Source organism: Mustela putorius, unplaced genomic scaffold (genome assembly GCF_011764305.1).
Source record: "Mustela putorius furo isolate JIRA1106 unplaced genomic scaffold, ASM1176430v1.1 tig00003834_pilon_pilon_pilon, whole genome shotgun sequence".
NCBI classification, from domain to species: domain Eukaryota; kingdom Metazoa; phylum Chordata; class Mammalia; order Carnivora; family Mustelidae; genus Mustela; species Mustela putorius.
The window spans coordinates 73,353,170-73,377,416 of NW_025421987.1; the positions used below are offsets into that span (position 1 = coordinate 73,353,170).

General features: G+C 38.1%; 1 protein-coding gene and 1 long non-coding RNA gene across 3 annotated transcripts in view; one reads left to right on the forward strand and one right to left on the reverse strand.

Annotated features, from left to right (window-relative positions):
- SLC2A2 (solute carrier family 2 member 2) overlaps positions 1–16,303 on the reverse strand; it is a 33,087-nt gene extending 16,784 nt beyond the window's left edge. The window contains exons 1-4 of the mRNA XM_004756574.3: positions 16,091–16,303; positions 8,760–8,852; positions 5,699–5,961; positions 27–151 (exon numbers count right to left, since the gene is read on the reverse strand). Of these exons, the coding sequence (XP_004756631.1) occupies positions 27–151; positions 5,699–5,961; positions 8,760–8,852; positions 16,091–16,105 (496 nt within the window). The 5' untranslated portion in view covers positions 16,106–16,303. The remainder of the gene's footprint in view (positions 1–26; positions 152–5,698; positions 5,962–8,759; positions 8,853–16,090) is intronic.
- Positions 1–24,247, forward strand: part of LOC106006187 — a 101,573-nt gene that overhangs the window by 58,907 nt on the left and 18,419 nt on the right. The gene's annotated exons all lie outside the window — the stretch shown is intronic.

The window sequence follows — 24,247 nt, forward strand, 5'->3', positions numbered from 1 at the left end:
TGCGCGTGGGTGCGTGCATGACTTACCACAGTAGAGTCCTGATATGCTTCTTCCTGAAATTATAAGAATGTGAGATGGTCCCAGTTTTGAAAACCCCATCAGGAGAGCTCCAACTAATGAGAGAATGTTTGCTACCAACATGGCTTTGATTCTGAAAGTTTAAAAAGCAAGGATTACAAATTCAGCATCAAAACTTGATAAAATTATTTGCTCTCAGAGTATGCTAAGATATTTACTTAAGAGCAGTTATTTTAATTTTGCTGAGAAAGTTAGCTGGGGAATTTTAAACCATAATTGCTAGTTTGACTTATCTGTGGACTAAAGCTTTACCAGTAAGTAATGTTTATAATGAGAAAATCCGAGTTTCATGCATGTGATCTCCACATTTTAATAGAGATGATTCAACTGTACTGATGACTGGTTTGATTTAAGATAACCCTTCTGAAACTTTTTCAAACAGTTAACTAATTAAGTTTTCTACAAGTTGATTGTTTTAAGTGATAATTGCCTGGTGATTGCTACATTCAACACTTTAGTTGCAACCTATGACATCCTCTTTCTTTCTCCTCTTTCTTCCTTCTCTTTTTTCATTTCTCTTATTTTCACCTTCCCTCCTTTTCTCCTCCCTTCCTTCCTTTCCTCGCCTTCCTCCCTCCTTCTCTTTCTTTCTCACAAGTTTTTAGCTGATAATGTATAATGTATTATTTGCACATAGCACATATGATGTAAAGAGCTTCCAAAGTTAAATTTCTTTTAATATGAATTGTTTGGAAGTAAATTAAAATATTCTTTTACTTTAAGCCTTATCAAAGAGAGTACTCTTATTTTAGCATTGTGTGTCATATTTCCAGAACCTATAAATTAATGTCAGCCAATGTAAAATATGTAATAAAGCTGACAGTAGCAACAAAAACATCATTTTCAAAATTAATCATGTGAAAATGAACAATATTTGCAGATATCTGATACTTTTATTCCTATTCAATGGGAAAGTGGGGCACAAAAACCTTCTTTAAAATTCAATAGATGAAAGAAAAAATGAAACAAGATGGGATCAGGAGGGAGACAAACCATAAGAGACTCTTAATCTCACAAAACAAACTGAGGGTTGCTGGGGGGTGGTGAGTAGGGATAGAGTGGCGGGTTATGGACATTGGGGAGGGTATGTGCTATGGTGAGTGCCATGAAATGTGTAAGCCTGATAATTCACAGACCTGTACCCCTGGGGCAAATAATACATTATACATTAATAAAAAATAATTTTAAAAGTTTAATATATGTTAATAAAAAAATAACTTTAAAAGTTTAATGATGATGATAAGGCCAATAAAATAATTTGAATGGACAGGTATAGAAGTATTTGTGCCACAGAGAAGTGTAAGGATCTTTTAATATTCTGTGTCAATGTTTCAAACTTAAATAGCAGAGCTTTTTCTAAGCATGTATCTTTAATACCAGATAGATTTTTTTTTTCTTTCTGGAGAGTAAAATTATGTGTCTTATACTACAAAGATTACTCAACAGATATGATAGGCTTAATAATATCCCCTAAGAGTCCACATCCTAATCCTCAGACTCTGGGAATATATTGCCTTATATAATAAAAAGGTTTTTACAGATGTGATCAAATTAATGGTATTGAGGTAAAGAGATTATCTTGGATTATCCATCCAATGATGGACTCACAAGTATTCTTATAAGAGGAGGGCAAAAGAGAAGATAATGTAATGTGAGAAGTATGATTGGAGTAATGTGTATTGCAGACTGAATGAGGTCCACAAGCCAAGCAATATGGTGACCACTGGAAGCTGGAAAAGGGCCAGAAAAAAGGAAACTGGAAATGGGTTCTTCCCAGAAGCTGCAGCAGGAGCCAGCCCTGCTGACACCTTGGCTTCAGCCAAATGAAACTGAATTTGAGCTTCTGACCTCCCAAACGCTTAGGCAATACCTGTTGTTTCAGCCACTGTTTATGGTAACTCATTAGAGCAGTACTAGAAAACCAACATATGGAGAATGTCAACTACTCAAAGGGAGGGGAAACTGTTTTAGAGCTGGCCAGTTTCAGAGCTGCAGAGCAGAAAAAGACAGGGCTATTTCTCTGTGAAGTGCCTTTTCTCTACTCAAGGATAGAGAGCAAACAAATTCAATAACTTTAAGAAATTGTTACTAGCTCACTCATAGTATATATTCTGTTAGGGAGAAAAACTCTTAAAAGAGATAGCCTGAAAGTATATTTGATGCCAGGTTGCTCTAAAGTCCCTCTTCCTTACCAGCTAATGGATGCTGAAGCACTTTGTAAACTAAAGGATTTTAACTTCTGCTCAGACATGAGAAATGGACAAGAATAAATAATCCAAAAATACATGAAATCACTAAATCAGGGAAAAAGAAATACATTTCTAAGTGTATTTCTTCAAATTTTGCTCTAAATACTCCTGTTAGCACAGGGTTTAACACTGTCATCATAATGTCTTCATCATTAGAATCAGCATCAATATCACCATCAGCATTAAAGTAAGGCTACATTCAGTGCCTGCTTACTATGTACCAGGCATTGTGATAAATCCTCTATCTGTGCTCTCATGTAAACTCTCACAATAATCCCATGAGTTAGGTACTATTTTTTTTCCTACATTGTAGATGGTTGGGAAAACATCTTAGAGAACCTAAGTAACTTGCTCATTTTCACACAACTATTAAGTGTCAGAGCTGGGGCTTGATCTGTGTGAAACCAACGATTAATGCTTGATTTTAGTGAGTTCCATTTTTATATAAAAGAAAGTGCATTCAAAAGCAGGCTGTATCTACCTTCCTTTGCTTACAATACTGTGGATTGCACAGACCATTATCTCCTCCACCATATCATAGTAATTAAATTTTAAGTGCACAGCTTCTGGAAAAATTGACCCTGAGAAGCCAAATCTATAAAACAATGGCCACCGACATTTATTGCCTACTACACTATTATAAGGAAATACTTTTTTTTTAAAGGAGCAATGAAAAAATAAGTTTTTACTTACTTCTTTTTTATTGATAGAACAGTGACCTGGTCAGTAAGAAAAAAATCATGTCATTTCTTAGTGAATCTTCCTAGAAAAATAGTCTTATAGGAGAGACTGAACTCTTTTGTCTTAATTTTGATGTTAAAATTATTAATTTTGTGCTTGTTATTCATGGAGAATCATTTTTCTACTGAGACTTGGAAGAAGCCTCACTCTTAGTTTACCATAAGTCATTTGATAAGTGATCATTTGACATTGTTTTGGGGTATCATCATTGTTAATGCTAAATTCCAATACTTGAGAGGGTATGCATCCTGTTTCCATCATGAGGACCTGAATTAAATACTTTAGTACATCACTGGACCTGTCAAAAATCTCATTTCTAAATAAGATGAGAACAAGGGCCCCTTCCTTCCTTCCTTCCTTCCTTCCATCTATCTATCTATCTATCTATCTATCTATCCTCATGCCCACCTTGGGACTTGAACTCATGATCCTGAGATCAAGAGTCGCAGATACCACCAATGAGCCAGCCAGGCACCCTTAAATTTTTTCTTCAGGGGTGGGAAGAGGTATAAAACATTAGTAGCTGCTAAAAGAATTGATTGATTCATATTTTAAAATTTAACTTTGCTTAATTTTATTTATTTTAGAAATAATTAGTCTAGAAAATTTTCCAATTACTATGTAAACCAATTTGGTTCAAATTAAAATGATTTAAAATTTTTTGAACAATTAAAGTTGGTTTATGGACATTGTAACTTGCAGATTCTGATTTTTAAGTTTAGCTAAGTACCAGCAAATTGATAAAAATGTGAGAAACTATTATCTTTTATGGTAGAGGAATAATAAGAACAAGAATAATAAGAACAAGAGTAAAACTTGGGTTATTATACTACTAATTTTTAAAAAGATTTTATTTATTTGAGAGAGAGAGAGAGAGTAAGAGAGAGTATGAGAGCTATGTGAAGGGCAGAGGGAGAAGCAAACTCCCCGCCTGAGTAGGGAGCCTGATATGGGCTTGGCTGGATCCTGATCTTGGGTCATGACCTGAGTCAAAGGCAGACGCTTAACTGACTGAGCCTGTCAGGTGCCCCAATGCTACTCATTGTTGAAGAAAACTTCTTATAGTTTTATTATATAAAATCTCTAGTGCAAGAGGAGGAAATTATCAGAATTTTAATGAGAAAGATAAAATTATAATTTAAAGGTATTACATACAAATGATGAATCATGGAACACTATATACAAATCATGTACTGATGGTGACTAATGTAACATAACAAAAAAATAAAAGTGAAATCTTGTCTTTTGAAAAAAAAATAAAAGTAGGAATTTTAAAAATTAGATTGTAATCCAGAATTACTAAAATAGTTACTTACATCATTTACATCTTTAGAGGTTTTTGCATTTTCTAAATTTTCCATATTTCCATATTTATTTTTATCATCAGAGGAAGGGATAACTAATAAATAAAAGGTGGCATCAAAACAGAAAATAAATCTAAAACACAAACATGTGATTTTCTCATTTTATTTCCTCTCTCTGTGGAGGGGTAGAATCCCAGTTTAGTATGTCACATGACTAAGTGAATGAAATTTTTTAAAATTTTTTTAACGATTTTATTTATTAATTTGACAGAGAGAAATCACAAGTAGATGGAGAGGCAGTCAGAGAGAGAGAGAGATAGGGAAGCAGCTCCCTGCTGAGCAGAGAGCCCGATGCGGGACTTGATCTCAGGACCCTGAGATCATGACCTGAGCCGAAGGCAGCGGCTTAACCCACTGAGCCACCCAGGCGCCCAGTGAATGAAATTTAAGTGTAAAGTAGTTCTAGAGAATTTTTTTTATTGACATTTTAAAAAATTAATTTGATAAAAATTAGAGCAAAGAAGTGGACACACTACTTGCTTCATCTCTGATTAGGGCTTTGAAAAACCAGTAGCAGCAGCTAAAAGCCCATGACAAGTATATTGGGCAATTTGGAGTTGGGGATATTGATTTGACCTTAGGACTTGACTGATCCAAATGCCAAATTCTAATTTGAAAATGAAAAATGATGTCTGAGAAATGGAGTGATTTGGTGAAGCAAACAATGGATTCCTTGGTTAAAAATTTCACTCTTGGCTCTGCCATTGAGTTTCTGAGTTAACCCTTTGTATAGTGGTTTCTTAATATGTTTTATTTATTTATTTTTTTTTTAGTTTTTTAAAGATCTATTTATTTGAGAAAGAGAGAGAGGGAGCACAAGCAGGGGGAGGGGCAAAAGGAGAGGGAGAGTATCTCCAGCAGACCCCTCATTAAATGCAAAGCCTGATGGGCGGGGGGCGGGGTGGGTGTGCTGGGTCTCAGGACCCTGAGATCATGACCGAGCCAAAATCAAGAGTCAGACACCCAACTGACAGCCATCCAGGCACCCCACTGTGTTTTAAAACTAACAAATTTAGAGAATCCAATCATTTCTGTAGAAATACACACCAAACTCACTTTTGCTATAAATGACTCCATGATTTAAGCAGACTAGGGCAACTGCTTGCTCCATTATTTGTGCTAAAACCTAATTCATAAGGTCATGAATCGAAAAAAAAAAAAAACAAAACTCTAAAGCTATTCCACAAAACGGAAGATGAAACAAAGTCTTAGAAACCCCAAATACTCAAGTTCCCATGTTTATGCTTATTTATGAAATTTGCCTACCTTCCAAGCTGATCTCCTAGCCACCCACCAAAGAATGATGCAATCATTCCACCAACTGCAAAGCTAGACACAGACAAGGACCAGAGCATGGTGATGAGGCTGGTAGATGCTGTAGTCTCTTCCTCTGCCAAAGGTGTTGGTATTGAATCCCCTAGGTATGGGACTGTGGTTATTTCCTTTGTACTGTTGATAGTATAGTTGTTGGTAACTTTTCGGTCATCCAGTGGAATACCCAAAATGTATCCATAATGGGATATTATTACCTAAGGAAATAAAATAAAAATAGTTCCAACATTTCAAATATTCTATACACCTTTTTTTTTCCTTTAGAATGTTTGTTAGCTGTTTAAAAGGGTCATCCCAATTATGTGTGTTTTATACACAAAATCATGGACAATTTTACTTATAGTTGACAATATTCTGTAAAACACTGCAAATTCCAGTGCCCACAGGAACTAGGCAGGAACAAGTAAGTGAAGGAGAACCTTGATAACTAGAAGACTGAACTACTGTCTCTACTCTTGAGAATATAAAAGAAAGTGGGCAAGATTATAGCACTGGAGAGCATTTGCCCCACCTGAAGAAGGAAGCTGCAAATATGAGACTAGTATCGCATGACCTCTAATTTTCAAAAAAAAAAAAAAAAGAAGCCAGAAATCTGGGTTTTTATGTAAAATTCTTCCAAGTTTTAAAAGCAGGAAGCTATTCAAATTGAAAAGGTACATTTTCACACCACTGTTACCTCTGCACAGCAAGGTTTAAATTGATTTATGTAAATATTCAATAGAAGCATATGGCTATAAGGAAAAAGATTACTAAAGATGAAGCCAAAAATAAAGTTAGTATACCAAATATAAGCATTGGGTACTATATCTTTGCTAGAAATATGCTACAAATTTACCAATAAACTTCCTGCAGCCAGCACAAGTAGGGGAAATCAATCACATATATTGATGAATTTCAAAGTTATAAACAACTCAGTGACCCCTGTGGAGGGATTGATACTGAAGGAGTTTCTTCCTCTGTGTCCTCCCAGATTTCGGTATGTAATAGAATGAACATTTAAAACTAAGTTTCACAGAGCCATAGTTTATCCCATGTTTCAGTAGAGGCAAAGGTCCTACCAAGTATAATTGAGTAAAGTCACAGCCTTTGGGCTTCTTCCCTTGTCCTTCCTCTCAGTGTGCTGATTTGGTCACTATTCAGTGGCACGAGAGGACCTCTGACAAGGACCTGGAATGTAGCTGCTCTAGGCTGCCAGTCATGGGCAAAGCCCTAGGTGGTAAAATCAGCTGAGTGAGGAAAGGGAATTGATATCCTCTTACGATAAAAGAAGTCTGACCAAGACATTTATCTCATTAGCAGACCACTCTACATGGGTAGTATGTACAGAAAAAAAGCTATAAAAAAATATCTGGAATGTTCTCAGCTGTTCGTTCTATGCGGTAGAATAAGTATAGGTGATTTGTTCCAAATACTTTCTATAACAGGTATGTGTAGTTTTCACAATCATAAAAAGGTGTGATTTTAAAATAACCCTAAAATAGTGCCACATGTCATCCCCCTAGCAAACACAAATGAAGCTGAACAACTATTCTTCTAGAATGATGTTTAAGGGGCTTGTTAAACACAGAAAGAGGGGCTCTAGAAAGGGCTTCGAGCCCGATGCTCATGGGGGAATACCTATTTTCAAGTCTGGCTTGACTAATTTTCCTTCTCTTTCCCTGGAGAAGATGATTAAATAAGATGCGAAAAGGTCTTCCAAAAAAGAGGCTCTGCTGATTCTAAATTATGGTGAAGCTGAACCAAATTTCAAGAAGGCTGCTAAATTGGCACATGTTGTCATCACCCAAAAAAAAAAAAAAAAAAAAGCTGTGACCCCCCAGCATTGTTATCGAACTTTCTCAGACTTGGAAAGAACACCACACTTGTGATAATATGTGGCATCCAGAGCCTCAGGAGCAACACTTTAAGGTGATAGACTGTGGTCAATACACATTTTCCTTGGAGTCCAACAGTGTAAGTGAAGCAGATGAAATATTCATAGAGGGCACCCAACAAATGCTTTTACCTTCATTTTACACCGCTCTCCCACCCCCACGGCTTCTCTTCTCTCTCCCTCTCTTTCCTCACTAAACACTGTATTGAACACCTCCTTTATCCTAATCATTGTGCTTGGCGCTGGTGACAGGAAGGGGAAGAAGACATCTATCCTGCCCTAAATGACCTGACGGCCTTAGAGCAAAGGGAATGAAGTCTTGGTTCCCCCACTTATAGGCTGTGGGAGCTGAGAAAAATAACATCCTTCTCCTGTTTATTCATTGGGTACCAGAGTAGGGATGCACAAAATAAATGGGACAAAGGACAGAAATTATGCAATATTTTAAAAAACACCCATCCACATAGTTTACCATGGAGAAATCCAAATTTTGTTCGACTTCTTGACTATTACTTAGCAGTTATATATTATTTTACTTTGAACCATCTAGGAGAGACAGAATTAGGGGGAAGGATAGGAACTGTTTTAGTGTTAGGGCTCCTGAAGTCTTTCATCTGGCTTACAATTGGGATAAGGTTTTTGGAGGTTAGACTAGCGAGAACATATGTTAAAGCACCTGATGCACAGTGTGCTGGTGCCCAGTAAAAGTTTGCACATAAAATGAAATATATCCTTTTATTGCCTCTTCCTATTCCCCAGCATTTTTCATTCATGTTTTTACTCATATATGGCTGGGAGCGCTGAATAAAGTCTGCAATAAGCTCTTAAGTTTTTCCAAAACAACATCTGTAGGCACATGGTATCTGGCTGGAGTTTTCTGTGAGCTCAGCAGCAGCAGAGTCAGAGATCAAGAATCGGTCATTGCCCTTTCTTTTTTTGTGAGGGTTATTGAAGAGTCAAGGCCAAGTTATCAGCTTTGAAACCACGCACGTGGTGCCTGACAAACACTGGGACTGTCCTATATTTCTGGGAAATATATCTCTGTGTATGAGGAACACAGATCCCTCAGTCACTGACAGAAATTGCCAAAAAAGAGATTTGAATTGAACACGTTTCACTTGCCTCTTGAGGTGCATTGATCACACCAATGTCATATCCAAACTGGAAGGAACCCAGTACAGCAGTGAAGACAGTGAAAACCAAGGTCCCGGTGATCTGTGGGGAATGAAACACAGGGCTGGGAAACACAAGGCAATTTCCATTACCTACCGTCCTGTCAGTCTGCAGCTTGGACTTCTGGCAGGCTCCACAGGCTGGTTCTTGCTCCTTGGTACTCATTCACAGTGTGCCCTATGCTCCCAACAGGGGTCATTCATACGGGAATGTGAGAGGCATTCATCAAAGGCCCTACGTAAAGCTGAGAAAAGTTTGGGGCAATTTTTCCTAAGAGAGGAACCAAACATCCTTTTCCTTACACACACACATATATATATAAGATTAAAAATCAGAACTGAAGACTAGAATCGCCACTGACCAAAGGAAACCACTGTGATAAAACCAGCCAATTTATATCATTTGGAGAGATAAAAAAAGATACCAGTAACAAAGATCTAGGTGTCCTGGGCATTGCTATGGTACAAAAACACCTCAACTCTCATACAAGAGGCATCAGCCAGGCTTTATCATGACCACATCAATATCCTGGTGAGGATAATTTTTAAGATTTGCAGCTAGTTGAACCTAGAGTTATGGATTGAAGGATGTTATATTCTCTCCAACTTCATGTAGCTACAAAACTCAGTGTAGAAAGGGATGGAACATTCATTCCCTTCAACTCATAATTACATGTCTAGCCATCTTATAGAAATCATATCATCCACATGGAATCTCATATCAGGATATTTGATGCAGCAGTGCCTGTGTGTGTGTGTGTGTGTGTGTGTGTGTGAGAGAGAGAGAGAGAGAGAGAGAGAGAAATAGCAAAAATTTTAGAACCAAAATGTCATTCAATGGAAAATGCCCAGATAGATTCAAATACAACATGATACATACAACATGTTATGTTGCAGCTAAAAAGAGCAATGCAATCATTTTGTACTGACTTATTAAGTGACAAAGGAAGTTGTGTAATCTTATTACATTTTTAAAAAGGCTTAAACCTGAGTATTCTTTGATTTGTGCATGTTGCATGTAAGTCAGAATATTTTCTTGAAAAAATAACAAAAAGATGACCATTGAGGAGGAATGTGAGACTAAAGAATGGGGATAAATGGGTATTTTTTCTTTTATTTATATGGTCAGACATTTTATAAAGAAATGATTTCCTGCATAATTACATAATTTAAATTTAAATAAATAACATGGTATATTGTAGAAACTTCATTGACCAAATGAATGAGTCATACCAACATGAATTCTAGTTCTCACTCTGATGTTTAGGAGTATGTGACCCAGACCACTTTTCCTATAGGATCTTCAGTTTTTCTCTAAGTAGAGGGGAATGATTGTAAATCCCTACTCCAGCATGAAGAGTAGGGTAGGTTATTAACCAAGTCCCCTCATTCCCTACTAAAGCTAGAGATCAGAAATTTCACATCATCAATAAATCACAGAACCAGCCTGAGACCCTTGAAATTACGGAATCTAGGGGTTCTAAAACCAGACCCTCTTTAGAGAGCTCGTTACAGGTGTAGCTTCCTGGGATTCACCCCAGACCTATGACTGGATTGGAAACTCTGTGGTGAGAATTGGGAATCTGTAGGTTTGTTCTATCTTTTTCCACTAATTCAGAATTAATTTCACGACTGTAGGCTTTTCTTCCCAGCACCTTTCTTCCTGAAAGGACTTAAAACTTTCTCTAAAGATATGATATTATATTATCCTAAAAGAAGCATATATATCATATATCCATATATATCCCAAAAGAAGCATATATATATCATATATTATACATTATATATTGAGATATGTCATTATGCATATACATATAAAATAATCACAAATAAATTCAAAGTATATTAACTATAAAATGTACCTGCATGTACACACACACACACACACACACACACAATATGCTACATGGTATGGGATTACCAGAGATTTTGAATTATCCTTTAATGTGTAACTAGATATCTAATACCTAGGGCCTCAGGCAACCAAAGCTAAAATGTGTTCCATTTACTTGGTGGTTTCTTCTCAAGTCCTTTTTCTCCTTGAGCTGTTTCCAAGGACAGGCAATCTTATCCTTTCATTTTATTTGTAGGAAGTAACCATTAGCAGCAGTGAGGGGACCAGGAAACACTTGGTAAGACTTCTACCGACTTCTCTGTTAGTCTCCATCACTACAGTCTAGACAATCTGATATTAGGTGCAATGCAAATACAACTTCAAGGCGTAATACTGGATATTTCTGCCTACTGTTTGGCTATTCATTGCTCTATGTGATCATCTCTTTTAACTATCAGTTTTCTCTTGCAGCTATAACATATGACACAAGTTTGTTATCTCACAGTTCTTGTAGATGAGAAGTCTGATACAAGTCTCACCACACTAAAATTGAGATGTTGGCAACTGTGTTCCTTTCTGGAGGCTGTTGGGGAAAATTTGCGTTGATGGTACAATTCTGTTTCTCATGGCTGGAGGACCAGGATCTATGTTTTTGTGCTGGCTGTAAAGTGAGGGCCGTTCCCAGCTTCAGAGGCCACCACATTCCTTGAATAGTGGTACCCTTTCTTCATCTTCATAGCCAGAAATGGGCCACTCCGTTCCTCATATTGTGTCTTGCTCATCCTGACTACAGCCGGAAAAGTTCTTTTTGAAGAATTTATGGTATTAGATTTGGCCTATCTGGGTAATCCAGGTTAATCTTCCCATCTCAAGGTCCATAATCTTAAAGACATTTGCAAAGTCCCTTTTGCCTTTTAAAGTAACATATTTACACATATGAAGACCAGGTAATGGACACTTCTCACGGCAGCATCATCAGTGTCCCTATTTTATAGATAACTAAACTAGATTTTGGTCTCACAGCCAATAACTTGTACAATTAATGATTTAGATCCAGGAGATATGCTTTTAACTAATTGGTTATTTTGCATTTCTCAATGGTCAGAAATAGACATTCAAAAGTCAAGCACATCTAAAAATCTAGGGTCATAATCTTTCTAAATAAAAAAAATCTAAGAGAGCACATATTCACAGAATTTGCCAAGTGTAATGCTAAAACCAAATCACCAACACCCACCAGTTTCAAGTGCATTTTGCCACTACCCACCACACAAATCCCTTGTTCCTCATCTACCCACAGAAAACGTTGGTGATGTTTCTGTACAAAAATATAAAAAGGAAAAATCTACTCAACAGCTCATCCGTAGCTCAGTTGAAGAAGATCATCATGGCCTTCCCACTTCCAAGTCATGATATACTTACCCGGTTTCATCCCTGCATCTCCTTTTCTTCCTGTAGCAGAATGTCCAAGCACTTGGTGTCTTAGTGACTGCCCTTCCCACTCCATCCCTTGGCTTCTGTTCTCTGCTGGCTCTCTCCTCCTGCCCCCACCAGACAATCATATAGTTCCTTCTTATTGTAACAATCCAACTAGTCACCATGCCAATGGTGAGCAGGGGTGCTATGGAAATGGAAGTTAGGGGTGAAGGTGGTGGCCATAGCAGAGTTGGTTCCCCCATAAGCTTCATTGGCCCTTCCCGGCCACTCCAGATACACACACTAAGTCACAACAGTGTTAGCTGCTCCTACATTACTTTGATAAAAATGAAATTTAATTTTCAAAGACTGAAGTTCTTTGGAGCTCCTTTCTCATTACTTTCTAATCAACTTGTTCTAAGTCATTACTGAAGCAATTCTGGGGCTGCCCCTAAGACCAATTTCTCATATTATAGGAATAATGAAAAAAAGGAACTATGAAGGAAATAGAGTTTTTTTTTTTTTTTTTTTTTTTTTTAGAAATCTTAGAGTTCTTGTCCTATGGTCTTACTGGATTCTTTTTCAGAGTTAGCTTTGGTCTTGCCATCCTGGGGCAGGGAGGGACTGCAGTTTCCCCACTTTAATTTCTAAGATAGAAATTTTACCCTAGTTGGTCAGGTAAGGAACAATGTTATCAAATTTTTTTTTTTTTAATGAACAGTAATGCTTTTATTTATTTATTTTTTGTTTTGTTTTCTCTTTCTTTTTTTTAAATTTTTTTTTATAAACATATATTTTTATCCCCAGGGGTACAGGTCTGTGAATCACCAGGCTTACACACTTCACAGCACTCACCAAAGCACATACCCTCCCCAATGTCCATAATCCCACCCCCTTCTCCCAACCCCCCTCCCCCCAGCAACCCTCAGTTTGTTTTGTGAGATTAAGAGTCACTTATGTTATCAATTTTAAGAAGGCTACCTGAATTCTGAACTGAAGTGATAATCCCAATATAGAAGTCTCTGAAACTTTGTATCTTTCCTTCTTCCCTCTCTCCTTCCTCCATCCTTCCTTCCTTCCTGTCTTCCTTCCTCCCTCTCTCCCTCTCTTTCTCTCTTTCTGTTTTATTTCAGGTTTAATTTCCCTCTCTGAACCTTACCTTAAACTGGCTCTTTGCTTTCCATCTTTTCTTTTTCTGTTATGAAGTGAAAGAGATAACATTTATAGTCAATCTTCTATGTGTCTTGGTACTAGGCTTGGACAGAAAAGTTTTGTTTCTAAGAGGAGAAATTTCTGAAGACTGCTAAGTCTGAATGAACCCATCAGTTCTGCTCATTAATCTAATGTCTAAGAAGTTAACTCAAGGTTATGTACATAGGAGCTGATGAAAGCAGTGAGAACTTAAGATCTTACTTTGTCCAGGCTCTGGGTTCTAAATGGTTTGGCTTGTTCTTTCAACAGCTCTGTAAGTAGTAGTTACTGTTATCACGTTACATATAGAAAAATCAGTACACAAAGGGTAAGGAACTTGTCCAAAGCCACAAACCTAACAAAGTGGCTGAAGATCTTCAAGCTTTGTCTCTCACCTCTTCATAGGCTACAAGATATAAAGCCTGACTCTTAGCAAGACTGCCTTTGCTTAGAGCTTAACAATTTTAAGTTAGAGAAACTAGATTCCACATCTAATGAAAGATATGCCACAGGATAAATGTGGGAGTACACAGATTGGGCAAGTGGGTTGTTACTGCATGGGATTATAGTAAAGATTAAATAAGATACACGGTGTGGTCTTCCTATAATGAAAGGGCTAATAAACAATTGCATCTTTAATCACATTAGCATATCATTTATCTCTCTTGTCAACCAACTACCTGTTAGCCTCACCAAAAATATTCACAACAATACTACAAAGTAAAAGAAATTATCCCCATTTTGCAGGTGAGGAAACCAGGGCTTATAGAAGATGGAGTGATATGCTTAATACCATACAGCTAGTAAGTAACAGATATTCTAGCGTTCGAACCCAGAGCCGGGGTTCTTAAAACTCCCATTTCTAATAAAAAAAAAAAAAACATATTTTCAGGATCTACAGACTAACTAAGTAGGGAGGAGAAGCTGATGTCTCTCCTTTAAACTCCATAGCTCCAAATGCCAACCTAAAGGTGATCTTGCACCCAACTTTGGGAGAATCCAGGGGCCTCTTAAGCCATAGAATTTTCATGCTGAAAAGGACCTTAGAGAACAGAGAATTCTAGTCTAATTTCTTCAGTTTTCACTTGAAGAAGCTGAATTCAGATCCTTTGTCTGAGTTACACCGTGCATTATTGGACATATTCAGTGTGAGAACTCGGGTCACTTAACCCTCAGTGCATGCTTACCCCACTTCTTTCAAAGTCTGGGCAGATTTACAAAGCTGAAACATCGTGCTTTACATCAATTCTCATTATTTCTGGCTTCCATTGTTAGGCAGGTCCTTGATTCTCAAAAAAAGTCCTACAACAATTTCTAAAGGGAATTTAGTGGTAGTTCAAAATGAAGCTTGAGCATTCACAGTGTATCAGACACTGTGGTAAGCACATTACCTTCCCTTTTGCAATATCTTATATACTTTAGTTATTTGAACACTACCTTAATGATTTTCATCAAATCTACATACTATCTGTATAGTTACTAACTTAATATTTGTCTTTGTATCATCTTTAAAATGCTAACTACATTAGCTTTATCCTGGGCTATAATAGAAAATCTTGAAGTCCTAGTTATTTTTAAAATACATCATGTAAATACTTAACTATTAACATTAAAATGTTTGTCAGCTGTGTCTCTCAAATATTAGCTCATTTTTATATTCCCAGACTATAAAGAACTATTAGACTCCCTGCATTGCTTATCTTATATCCTCTTATTATCTCCCCATATGTTCTTATTTTGTCACAATATAGAAAACCCAAGCTCAGTTAAATAAACTTTGGTCTCACAATAGTTAAGTAGCACCAGCATACTCAAAATCCAAACCTGGCAAAGCACAAAGTCTGTGCTCCTAGCCTTGTCACTTACTCACATGAAATGCTCGGCAGAGTAAGTTACAACAGGTCAGAACTTCAGATATCCTACTCCTAACAGGGCCACAGATTTACCTACTCGTGTGATTGTATGAAGGGGTGGGCGTGTTTGGTTAGGGAAAACTTACAAGGGAACAACAGCACTATGACCTTTCATTTTTAAGTTTTTTATTTTGGAAAGTATCATATCTGCAGAGTAGCTGAAAAAGTAGGGCAATGAACACTTCATAACCTGTGTTCAGGAATGGTTAACATTTACATCTGGTTAACGTTCACTGTGTATGTGTGGGTATGTATGTTGTGTGGTTGGAATAATTTGAAAATCAGTTGCAGATATTAGTGTCACTTCATTCCTAAATACTTGAGCACGTACTCACTAAGAATGAAGACATTCTCCCACATAATTGCAATACCATCATCACATCCAAGAATGTATTAGCTATACTAATATTATCTAATGTAACAGCCCATTTAAAAAATTTCCCAACAGTCCCCATATTGTCCCTTACACTGTTTTCTTCTTTCCAAGATCTGAGATCACTTTTTGCACTTGGTTGTTAGTTCTGAGTCTCCTTTTATTTAGAACAGTCCTTCTATCTCTTATTTTTCATTCATTGTCATTTAAAAAATTTCAGACCGATTTTCATGATTAGTTAGATTCTGGTTAATCTACCCTTTTTTTGCACATTTCTTCAGTAATATGGTTATGCAGATTTTTCTTCAGAGAAAGTTACACAGACTGTTCAGAAAAACAGAGTAAATATCCTTAAAATTCTGAATAGATATATAAAACCCTGAATATGATATATATTTTAGCAGCTGAATGAACTATCAGTTGGCCAAGAGAAGTAGCTTCAACCTATGGTCGCTATACCCAACATCCCCCAAATCCTCCCTATGGTCACCATTGAACAAATCCCCCTGTTCATTTCCTCAGGCCAATTTAAAATGAACATAATGCTGCTTTACCTTATCTTCTGTCATTTTATCGGTTGAGAGTCCTCCTCTTAATTCCCAGTCCTGGGGTGAGTGTGGCCCATGCAACTGGCCAGCACCTGCCTTTCGCCGGCTTTCTACTAGTTATACATTAGAGGAGGAGGAGCAAGGCAAGGAAGCAGGCTGGCCATTACCTTTAAAGTCCAAATCTAATTTCAGCAGAGGCTGAATGTTGAGGAGAATCTAATCAATAAATGTTTTGCCTTAGTGACTTGTGGCTTCAGTGCTTGTGCACCAGCAAAAGAAAATGGGAGCAGGTCCCTCAAGTGTAAGTCACAACCCAGAGACGGTCACACTTTAACACATGTTGAATATGGCAGCAACCAGGGACAGGTGAAAAAAGAAAATCTTTGTGGCCTTTTGTAGAAGATGAGATGCTGGTTGGCATTTCATGTTGTGGGGGTGACAAAGACGAGGGACATGGGAGAAGCGCTGCACTCTGGTCTGCAGAGAACGAGTACTGTGGTGTTTATGCTTTAGAGCTGGGCTGCATGGCCAGAGGCCATTGTAGGCTTGAGTGGTTTCCCCAGGTGAGCTTTGGAGAGCCATGAACTTGGGTTTGAATCTCGAAATTTTGCTGGTGGTATTACCTTAAGCAATTGGCTCCCAGTGACTTTTCTGTGCCTTAGTTTTTTTCACTGAATAAAATGAAAATAACAGAACACTTCATTTTGCTATATGGGTTAAATATGATAGGAAAGAGGTTAGCTTAGTGCATAAGAAGTGCCCAGCAAAATGTTGGTTGTTATTGTTTTTGCTATTATTATTATTGGTTTAGTGTATGTTGAGAGGTGCTTGTTGGAGTGTAGAGTTCTCAAATGTATCTGCTCATTTGGCTTAAGTCTGTGCCCTTCTTCTTCTTCTTCTTCTTTTTTTTTTTTTTTTTAAGATTTATTTATTTTTTAAGAGAGAGCAAGCGAGAGAGAGCCTGTGCTGGGGGGAGGGCAGAGAGCAAGGGATTAGCAGACTTTCCACTGAGCAGGGAGCCCGATGTGGGGATGTGGAAGTGGATCCCAGGATTCTGGGATCATGACCTGAGCCAAAGGCAGAGGCTTAACTACTGAGCCACCCCGGGCACCCCAAGTCTGTACCCTTCTGTGTCTCCTCTATCATGTTCAGTCCCTGTGGGAGCCCAGACAGTATCAAAATTTGTTGAGCTTGAACTGTGTTTGGTGACTGTTATCACTGGTTGCCCTGAGGCTTTGGTGGAACCAGTTCCCAGCAGAGGAGATACATAACAGACAGCCCCCCAAACCAGGGATGTTACGAAGAAGCAGACAGTGACAAAAAGTGAAGAGGTTTTTTGTTTTTGTTTTTATGACAAAGTGAAGAGGTGACGGAGACTCTGATTTCATGTGTCTTTTATTTCCCCATGGCCTTTTTATTTCTGTTACCTCCGTGGAGCAACCCAGCTGAGTAAATAATTCAGCTCAAACCACAAACTTGAGCCCAGCACAGTCCCAGGCTGTGAGATGCATGAGATAAATAAGACACTTAGGAGTTCATAATGTATAAGAACAGACAAACGGAATCACAAACACTCAATAGAGGGTTGTGGGCTTTTTTTTTTTTTTCCTCAGTAGAAAAACACTAATGAACACTATTAGTGATAGTTAATCTTTACTGAGGTGTTGCTTGTTGCCAAGTGCTGCTCTCAGCATTTTACATGGATTAACTCGTTCGTCAACATCCATTGTAGAGCTAAGCTTTGGGGAGCAAAGTTAGCCCAGTTAGCCCACACTGGCATTCGTGCACAGCCAGCGCCTGGCTCTCGGCGCCAGTTTCGGCGGGTGATGCGCGAGCCCCTTTTCAGGAGCGTCCGCAATGAGGAGAGGATTTCTTAGCAATCCTTTTCCAGTGACGGAAAATCCCAGCCCTGGGAGGACTGCCATCCACTGACACTGCAAGAAAGAGTCTTTGGGCGGCTGTGAAAAATGAGTTACCTTCTGATTTGTGCCAACCTTGTTTTTTGAATCTTCCTTTTGAGAGACAGAATTGGGCTTGAATGCGGCGTGGGATCCGGTGAGCCTTTAACTTCTCGCTCCGGGTGCGGGCTGCGCGTGCGTGCAGGGAGCTGTCCGCCTCCTCTCTGGGAGAGCGCTGTCGCCGACCCCGACGGACGCAGGCCCTCGAGTCCCCAAACCAGCTTCCTCTGGTTTAGCCAGCCCTCCCCCGTTCCGCTCCTGCCCGCGAATGAGTAATCTCTGCACCCTGAAGGAAGGGACCGGCTTAAGTTGTCTCGGGGTGGGGGTGGACGGAGTCCGCTGCGGTGATTGCGTCGGTGGATTTGAGCCCTGGGGAGCACTGCAATTTCATTTCGGCCTCTCGGGAGACTTGGCCGTGCAGCCGGAGGAGCTGCGGGTCCGATTGCTCGGAGGCATCTTCGTGTTTCCCTGGCTGTGATCAAGTCAGGTTTTTGTGTTTTGCTCTGGGGCTGGGGGCCGCTCAGAGAGGTGCTTCCATGCCCAGAATCCCCAGGAGATCTGGGCTGGGTGGGGTGAAACCGGTTCTGTGTGGTGGTTCTTGAGGCTTCACACCGTAAACTCGTTAGGTCTGATTTTGATTATATCTTGATTAATTTAATCTTCCTAATACATAGCAATAGCTCTAGATGGTGAGAGTTTCCAAGTATAGAAAAGGGCCCCTTCTTTTTTCATTCTTCTTCTTTTCTGTAACACCAGACGTAAGCTTATTTCTTTTATAAAAGGGAAGAAAGAAACCCAGCGATCCCAGCGTGCTCTCTCGTTGGGGCAGGTAATGCAAAGGCATTTTGGGGAAACCAAATCAAGTAAGTTCCGACTGAGCCAAGGAGCAGCGCAAGGGAGGACTGGAAACTCCTTGTCCCCGAGGAAGTCCAGTGTGTTTTCAGATTTCTGCGTGAGATTTGCCCTCCTAGTTCGCCTCTTCTCACCCTCTCTAGGTACTCTCTCCTCCAAGCCGCCAGCCTCTGTCCTGACCTCACTACTGGCCTCCATAGCCCCATTCCTACCCTACAGCCCCTTTTGACAGAACAGCCAACAATGATTTTAAAAAATTAAACCAGACCATAACCCCTTTTCCTTCAAAGTATCCAGAGGATTCCCAGTTACCCTCAGAAGGAAACTCACATTCTTTACTGTTGCGGGAGAGGCAGATTTGGTGTAACATTCATTCCTTGATGCTGAGACCTCTGTCCCGCTCCTCTCCTCCTCTGCTGGGCTACCCTGGCCTCAGACTTGTTTAATATGTTCCAGGCCCAGCACCTTTGTACCCCATGGGCCTCTGCCTAGATCTGTATGTGGCTGGCACCTCTGCATTCAGAGGAGGGCTCAGACACTCTAACCAGGCTCTTAATGTGGACACCACCTACCCCTTCCAACTCATTCTCAATCCTGTTACTCTGCTTTATTTTCTTCATAGCACTTATGCTTGAAATTTTGTTTACTAATATTTTATAACTGAAACATTAAACATTTAAATAATAAATCAATGAATAATAATTATAATGATATAATTGTTATCTATAACATTGTATTAATAACAAAATATTTAATTATTTAAACATTAAAATTATTTTAATTAAATTTTATTGTATTATTTACTTGTCTGTTATTTATTATGTTCCACTGTCCCCACCATATCTAAGTCCCATGAATGTGGAGACCTTGCTCATTTTGTTAGTTCCTGTGCCTGTGAGAGTGCCGGGTGCATAGTAGGCACCCTGTAAGTATTTATTTAAAAAATGAAGGAAGTACAAGAAGAGTTGCCGCGTGCTTTCTTGCAATGGGAGAAGAGGAGTTTAAAGCTGGCATTGGACATTTATTGATTTAACATTTAAAAAATGCAGTATTTACACTGCATTTTTCTAGGCATCAGTTATGACAGGGAACAGAACAGATAGGTCTCTGCTCTTATGGGGCTTACATTCTATAAAAGAAACAAAATGCATACTGAGAAAGAGAACAACAGGGCGTGCCCACTTTAGAAAAACATGTTCAGAAAAATGTTCTTTGAAGACTGCCTTTTTCCTTGATACCTGAAGGATGGGCAGTGGGGGGGGGGAGGGGAAGTATGTGCCAACTTGAGGCAGGGAAAATCTTTGGTTGAAGAATAAGAGAAGTTGGGTTAAAGCAAGGGAGCAAGAGAAAGTGGCAAGGGATGCTTTTGGGGAAATAGCCACTGTACTCAGGGCCTGGAAAAGCCATGGGAATCAACTTAGATTTATGCCAAGGGCAATGGGAACTCCGTGGAGGGGATTATGCATGGAAGTAATACGATCCATTATATGTTTTAAGATTACTCATGCTGTTGAGTTAGGGGTGGATTGGATGGGGGCACCCGTGAAAGAAGAAAGGCATAATTAATTGCAAGGCTCTTACAACAGTTCATACTTGCTATTGACCACCAAAAATAATGGTGGTAGCAGGGAAGGAAAAGTAACAAGATACATTTTGGCAATGAAGATGGACTTTTTCCCAATTGTTTTGGGAGAAAGAAAACTTAGAATGGAAGATAGGTTTCTGGCTTGTTAAATTGGGAGAGTGGATGCTATTTAATGTTACAGGTGCTGGATGGTATATTCATCTGAGTGATCATCTAAGCTCATCTCCCAGACCTCAAGGAGGATTGCAATAAAATAATCAAATACATATATTTTTAATTTTTCGAAGTTAAACTTTTTCAAATAATTTTAGTTTCACGTGTAGTTGTAAGAAGTAACACAGAATTCCCATATACCCCTTACCCAGTTTCCCCCAATGTAACATCCTGTAAAACTACAGTATAATATCACAGCATATTCACATCTGTAGTCAAGATACAGAACATTCCCATTGCCACAAGGATCCCTCATGTAGCCCTTGTATGGCCACACCTACTTCCCTCTTACTCTTGCTGACTCCCAACGTGACAACCACAAATCTTTCCTCCATTCCTATAATTTTGTAATTTAAAGAACATAATATAAATGGAATTAGCTAGTATGTGTATTGGTCATTGTTCTCTAGAGAAATAGAACAAATAGGATGTGTGTATATAGATGAGAATATGAGAAAAAGAGATTTATTTTAGGGAATTGCCTCACATGATTGTGGAGGGTCGGTGAGTCCAAATTCTGATGAGGGAGACCGTCAGTCTGGGGACTTAGGAAAGAGTTACAGTTCAAGTCCAAAGGCTAGAGAATTTCCTCTTACACTGGGAAGGTCAGCCTTTTGGTCTATCAGACCATCAGCTAATTGGATGAGACCCAACCACATTCTGGAAGACAATCTACTTCACTTAAAGTCCACCAATTTAAATATAAGTCTCATCCAAAGCATTCCCCTCGAAACATTCAGATTAATGTTTGACCAAATATCTGGGTACAGTGGACCTGACAATTTAACATTTCAAACTAATTGTCGCAGCACATAACATTTGAGATTGCCTTTTTTTGCTCAGTATAATTTTCTCGAGATGCATACAGGTTGTTACATTATCAATAGTTTGTTGGTTTTTATTGCTGAGTAGGAGTTCAGGGTGTGGCTGTACCACAGTTTGTTAAACCACTTATCTTTGAGGACATGTGGGTTGTTTCGAGTTTTTGGCAATTCCAAATACAACTTCTGTAAACATTCATGTAAACAGAAAACAAAAACAAAACTTTTTGTGTGTGAACATGTCTTTCCTCTGGAATAAATGTCCATGAGTACATTTGCTGGTCCATTTAGTATTTGCATGTTTCGTTTTTAAGAAACTTCTATTTTATATTCCTATCAGCAACGTAAGAGTTAGCCGGGTTCTCTGCATCCTCATCACCTGATATCAACACTATTTCTTAATTTAGCCATGCTTAAAGGTGTATAGTGCTATCTCCTTATAATTTTATTGTGCATTTCTTTGTTTTTTAATTTAATGAAGTTAATTTATTTAAAAGAACAACATGTTCAGATATAATTTTTTTTCATAGGACTGTTACTTTTCCTTTTTTTTTTTAGTATAGTTTACACAAAATATGACATTAGTTTCAGGTGTAGAAGTTAGTGAGATGACAGGTTTATAAATTACGCTATGTTTATCACAAATGTTCCTACTCTGTCGTCCTGTTACATCACTATTACAATATCATTGTACTCATTATGTTCTACTTTTCATTCCCATGACTTACTCATTTCATAAGTGGAGTCCTAGATCTCCCTTTCCCCTTTACCCATTTTGTCCAACCCACCACCTCCCTTCCCTCTGACAACCATCAGTTTGTTCTCTGTATTGATTGTTCTGATTCTGTTTTTTGACTGTTCATTTTTTAAAACGATTACATTTATGAGTAGAATCATATGGTATTTGTCTTTCTCAGTCTGACTTATTTCACTTAGCATAATACCCTCTAGGTCCATCCATGTTGCCTCAAGTGGCACAATTAAATACTTTTTATGGCTGTGTAATATTCTATTATGGATATACACCACATTTTCCTTATACTTTCATCAATTGGTAGGTAATGAGGTTGGTTCCATGTCTTGTCTATTGTAAATAATCCTGCAGTAAACATAGGGGTACATATATCCATTCAAGTTAGTGTTTTCCTTGGGTAAATACTCAGAAGTGGAATGAATAGAGCATATGGTATTTCTATTTTTAATTTTCTGAGAAACTTTCATACTGTTTTCCAGAGTGGTTGCACCAGTTTACATTCACACCAACAGTCATAAGGGTTCCTTTTTCTCCATATCCTTGTCAGTGCTTGTTTCTTATTTTTTTGCATTTCTTTAATGGTTAGTGATGTTGAATATTATCATTTACTTATTTGACATCTGCATATGCTTTTTAGTGAAATCTCTTCCTGCCTTTTGCTCATCTTCTAATTGGATTATTGTTTTTCTTTGTTTACATGTGTATGTACGTGTTTTCTGTTGTCTTTTGACAGCTTCTTATATATTTTAACTATTGTGATTTATTGGGTAAGTGGTTGGCAAATGTTTCCTCCCACTTTCTAGCTAGTCTTTCCATCCTAACAGGGTCTTTTATGGAGCAAAAAATTTTAATTTTGTTTAAGACCAGTTTGCCAGGTTTTCTTTTTATGGATTATCCTTTTGGTAACAAGTCTTACTTTTTGTGTAGCCCTACATCCTGAAGATTTTCTTCTTTATTTTTCTGAACATTTTTTTCTATGTCATTTTTCCCTAAAAGTTATTATTTTATAATTTATAATTAAGTCTGTGATCAACTGTGTTGTTTTTGTATAGTGTGAGACCTAAAATTCATTTTTGTCTACAGATGGAAGTCCAATTGGTTCAGCACCATTTACTGAACAGCTATCATTCCTCCATTAAATTGCTTCTGTACCGGGGCACCTGGGTAGCTCAGTGGGTTAAGCCTCTGCCTTTGGCTCATGTCATGATCCCAGGGCACTGGGATTGAGCCCTGCATTGGGCTCTCTGCTCGGCAGGGAGCCTGCTTCCTCCTCTCTCTCTGCCTGCCTCTCTGCTTACTTGTGATCTCTGTCTGTTAAATGAATAAAGTATTTTAAAAAAATAAATTAAAAAAATTGCTTCTGCACCTTTGTCAAAAACCAGTTGAGCATATTTATGTGGATTTATTTCTGGGTTTTCTATTCTGTTCCATTTAGGTACATGTCTGTGTCTCTACCAGTAACACAGAATATTGATTACTATAGCTATATAAGTCTTGAAATCAGTAGACTGATTCCTTCCACTTTATTCTTCTTTCTGAAACTTGTGGTTCCTTTATCTTTCCATATGAAATTTAGAATAATTTCATGTATATTTACAAAAACTTCTTGCTGGGATTTTGATGGGAATTCCATTAAATGTGTATATCAGTTTGGGAACAATTGTTATCTTTACCCTGTTGAATCTTCCAATCCATCAACATGCTCTTCTTTTATTTGAATCTTTGATTTCTTTTATAGGTATAATTTTCAGCATATAAATCTTATACATGTTTTGTCTGATTTATACTTACTTTTCTCAGTGATTGTAAATAGTATTGTATTTTTTTAATAGTATTGTATTTTTAATTTCAGTGTCCATGTGTTTGTTGCTAGAATATAAAAGTATATTTAATTTAATTTTAATTTATGTGTGTTCATCGTATATCCTACGACCTTGTTGAACTCACTTGTTAGATCTAGGAGTTTTTAGTAGATTTCTT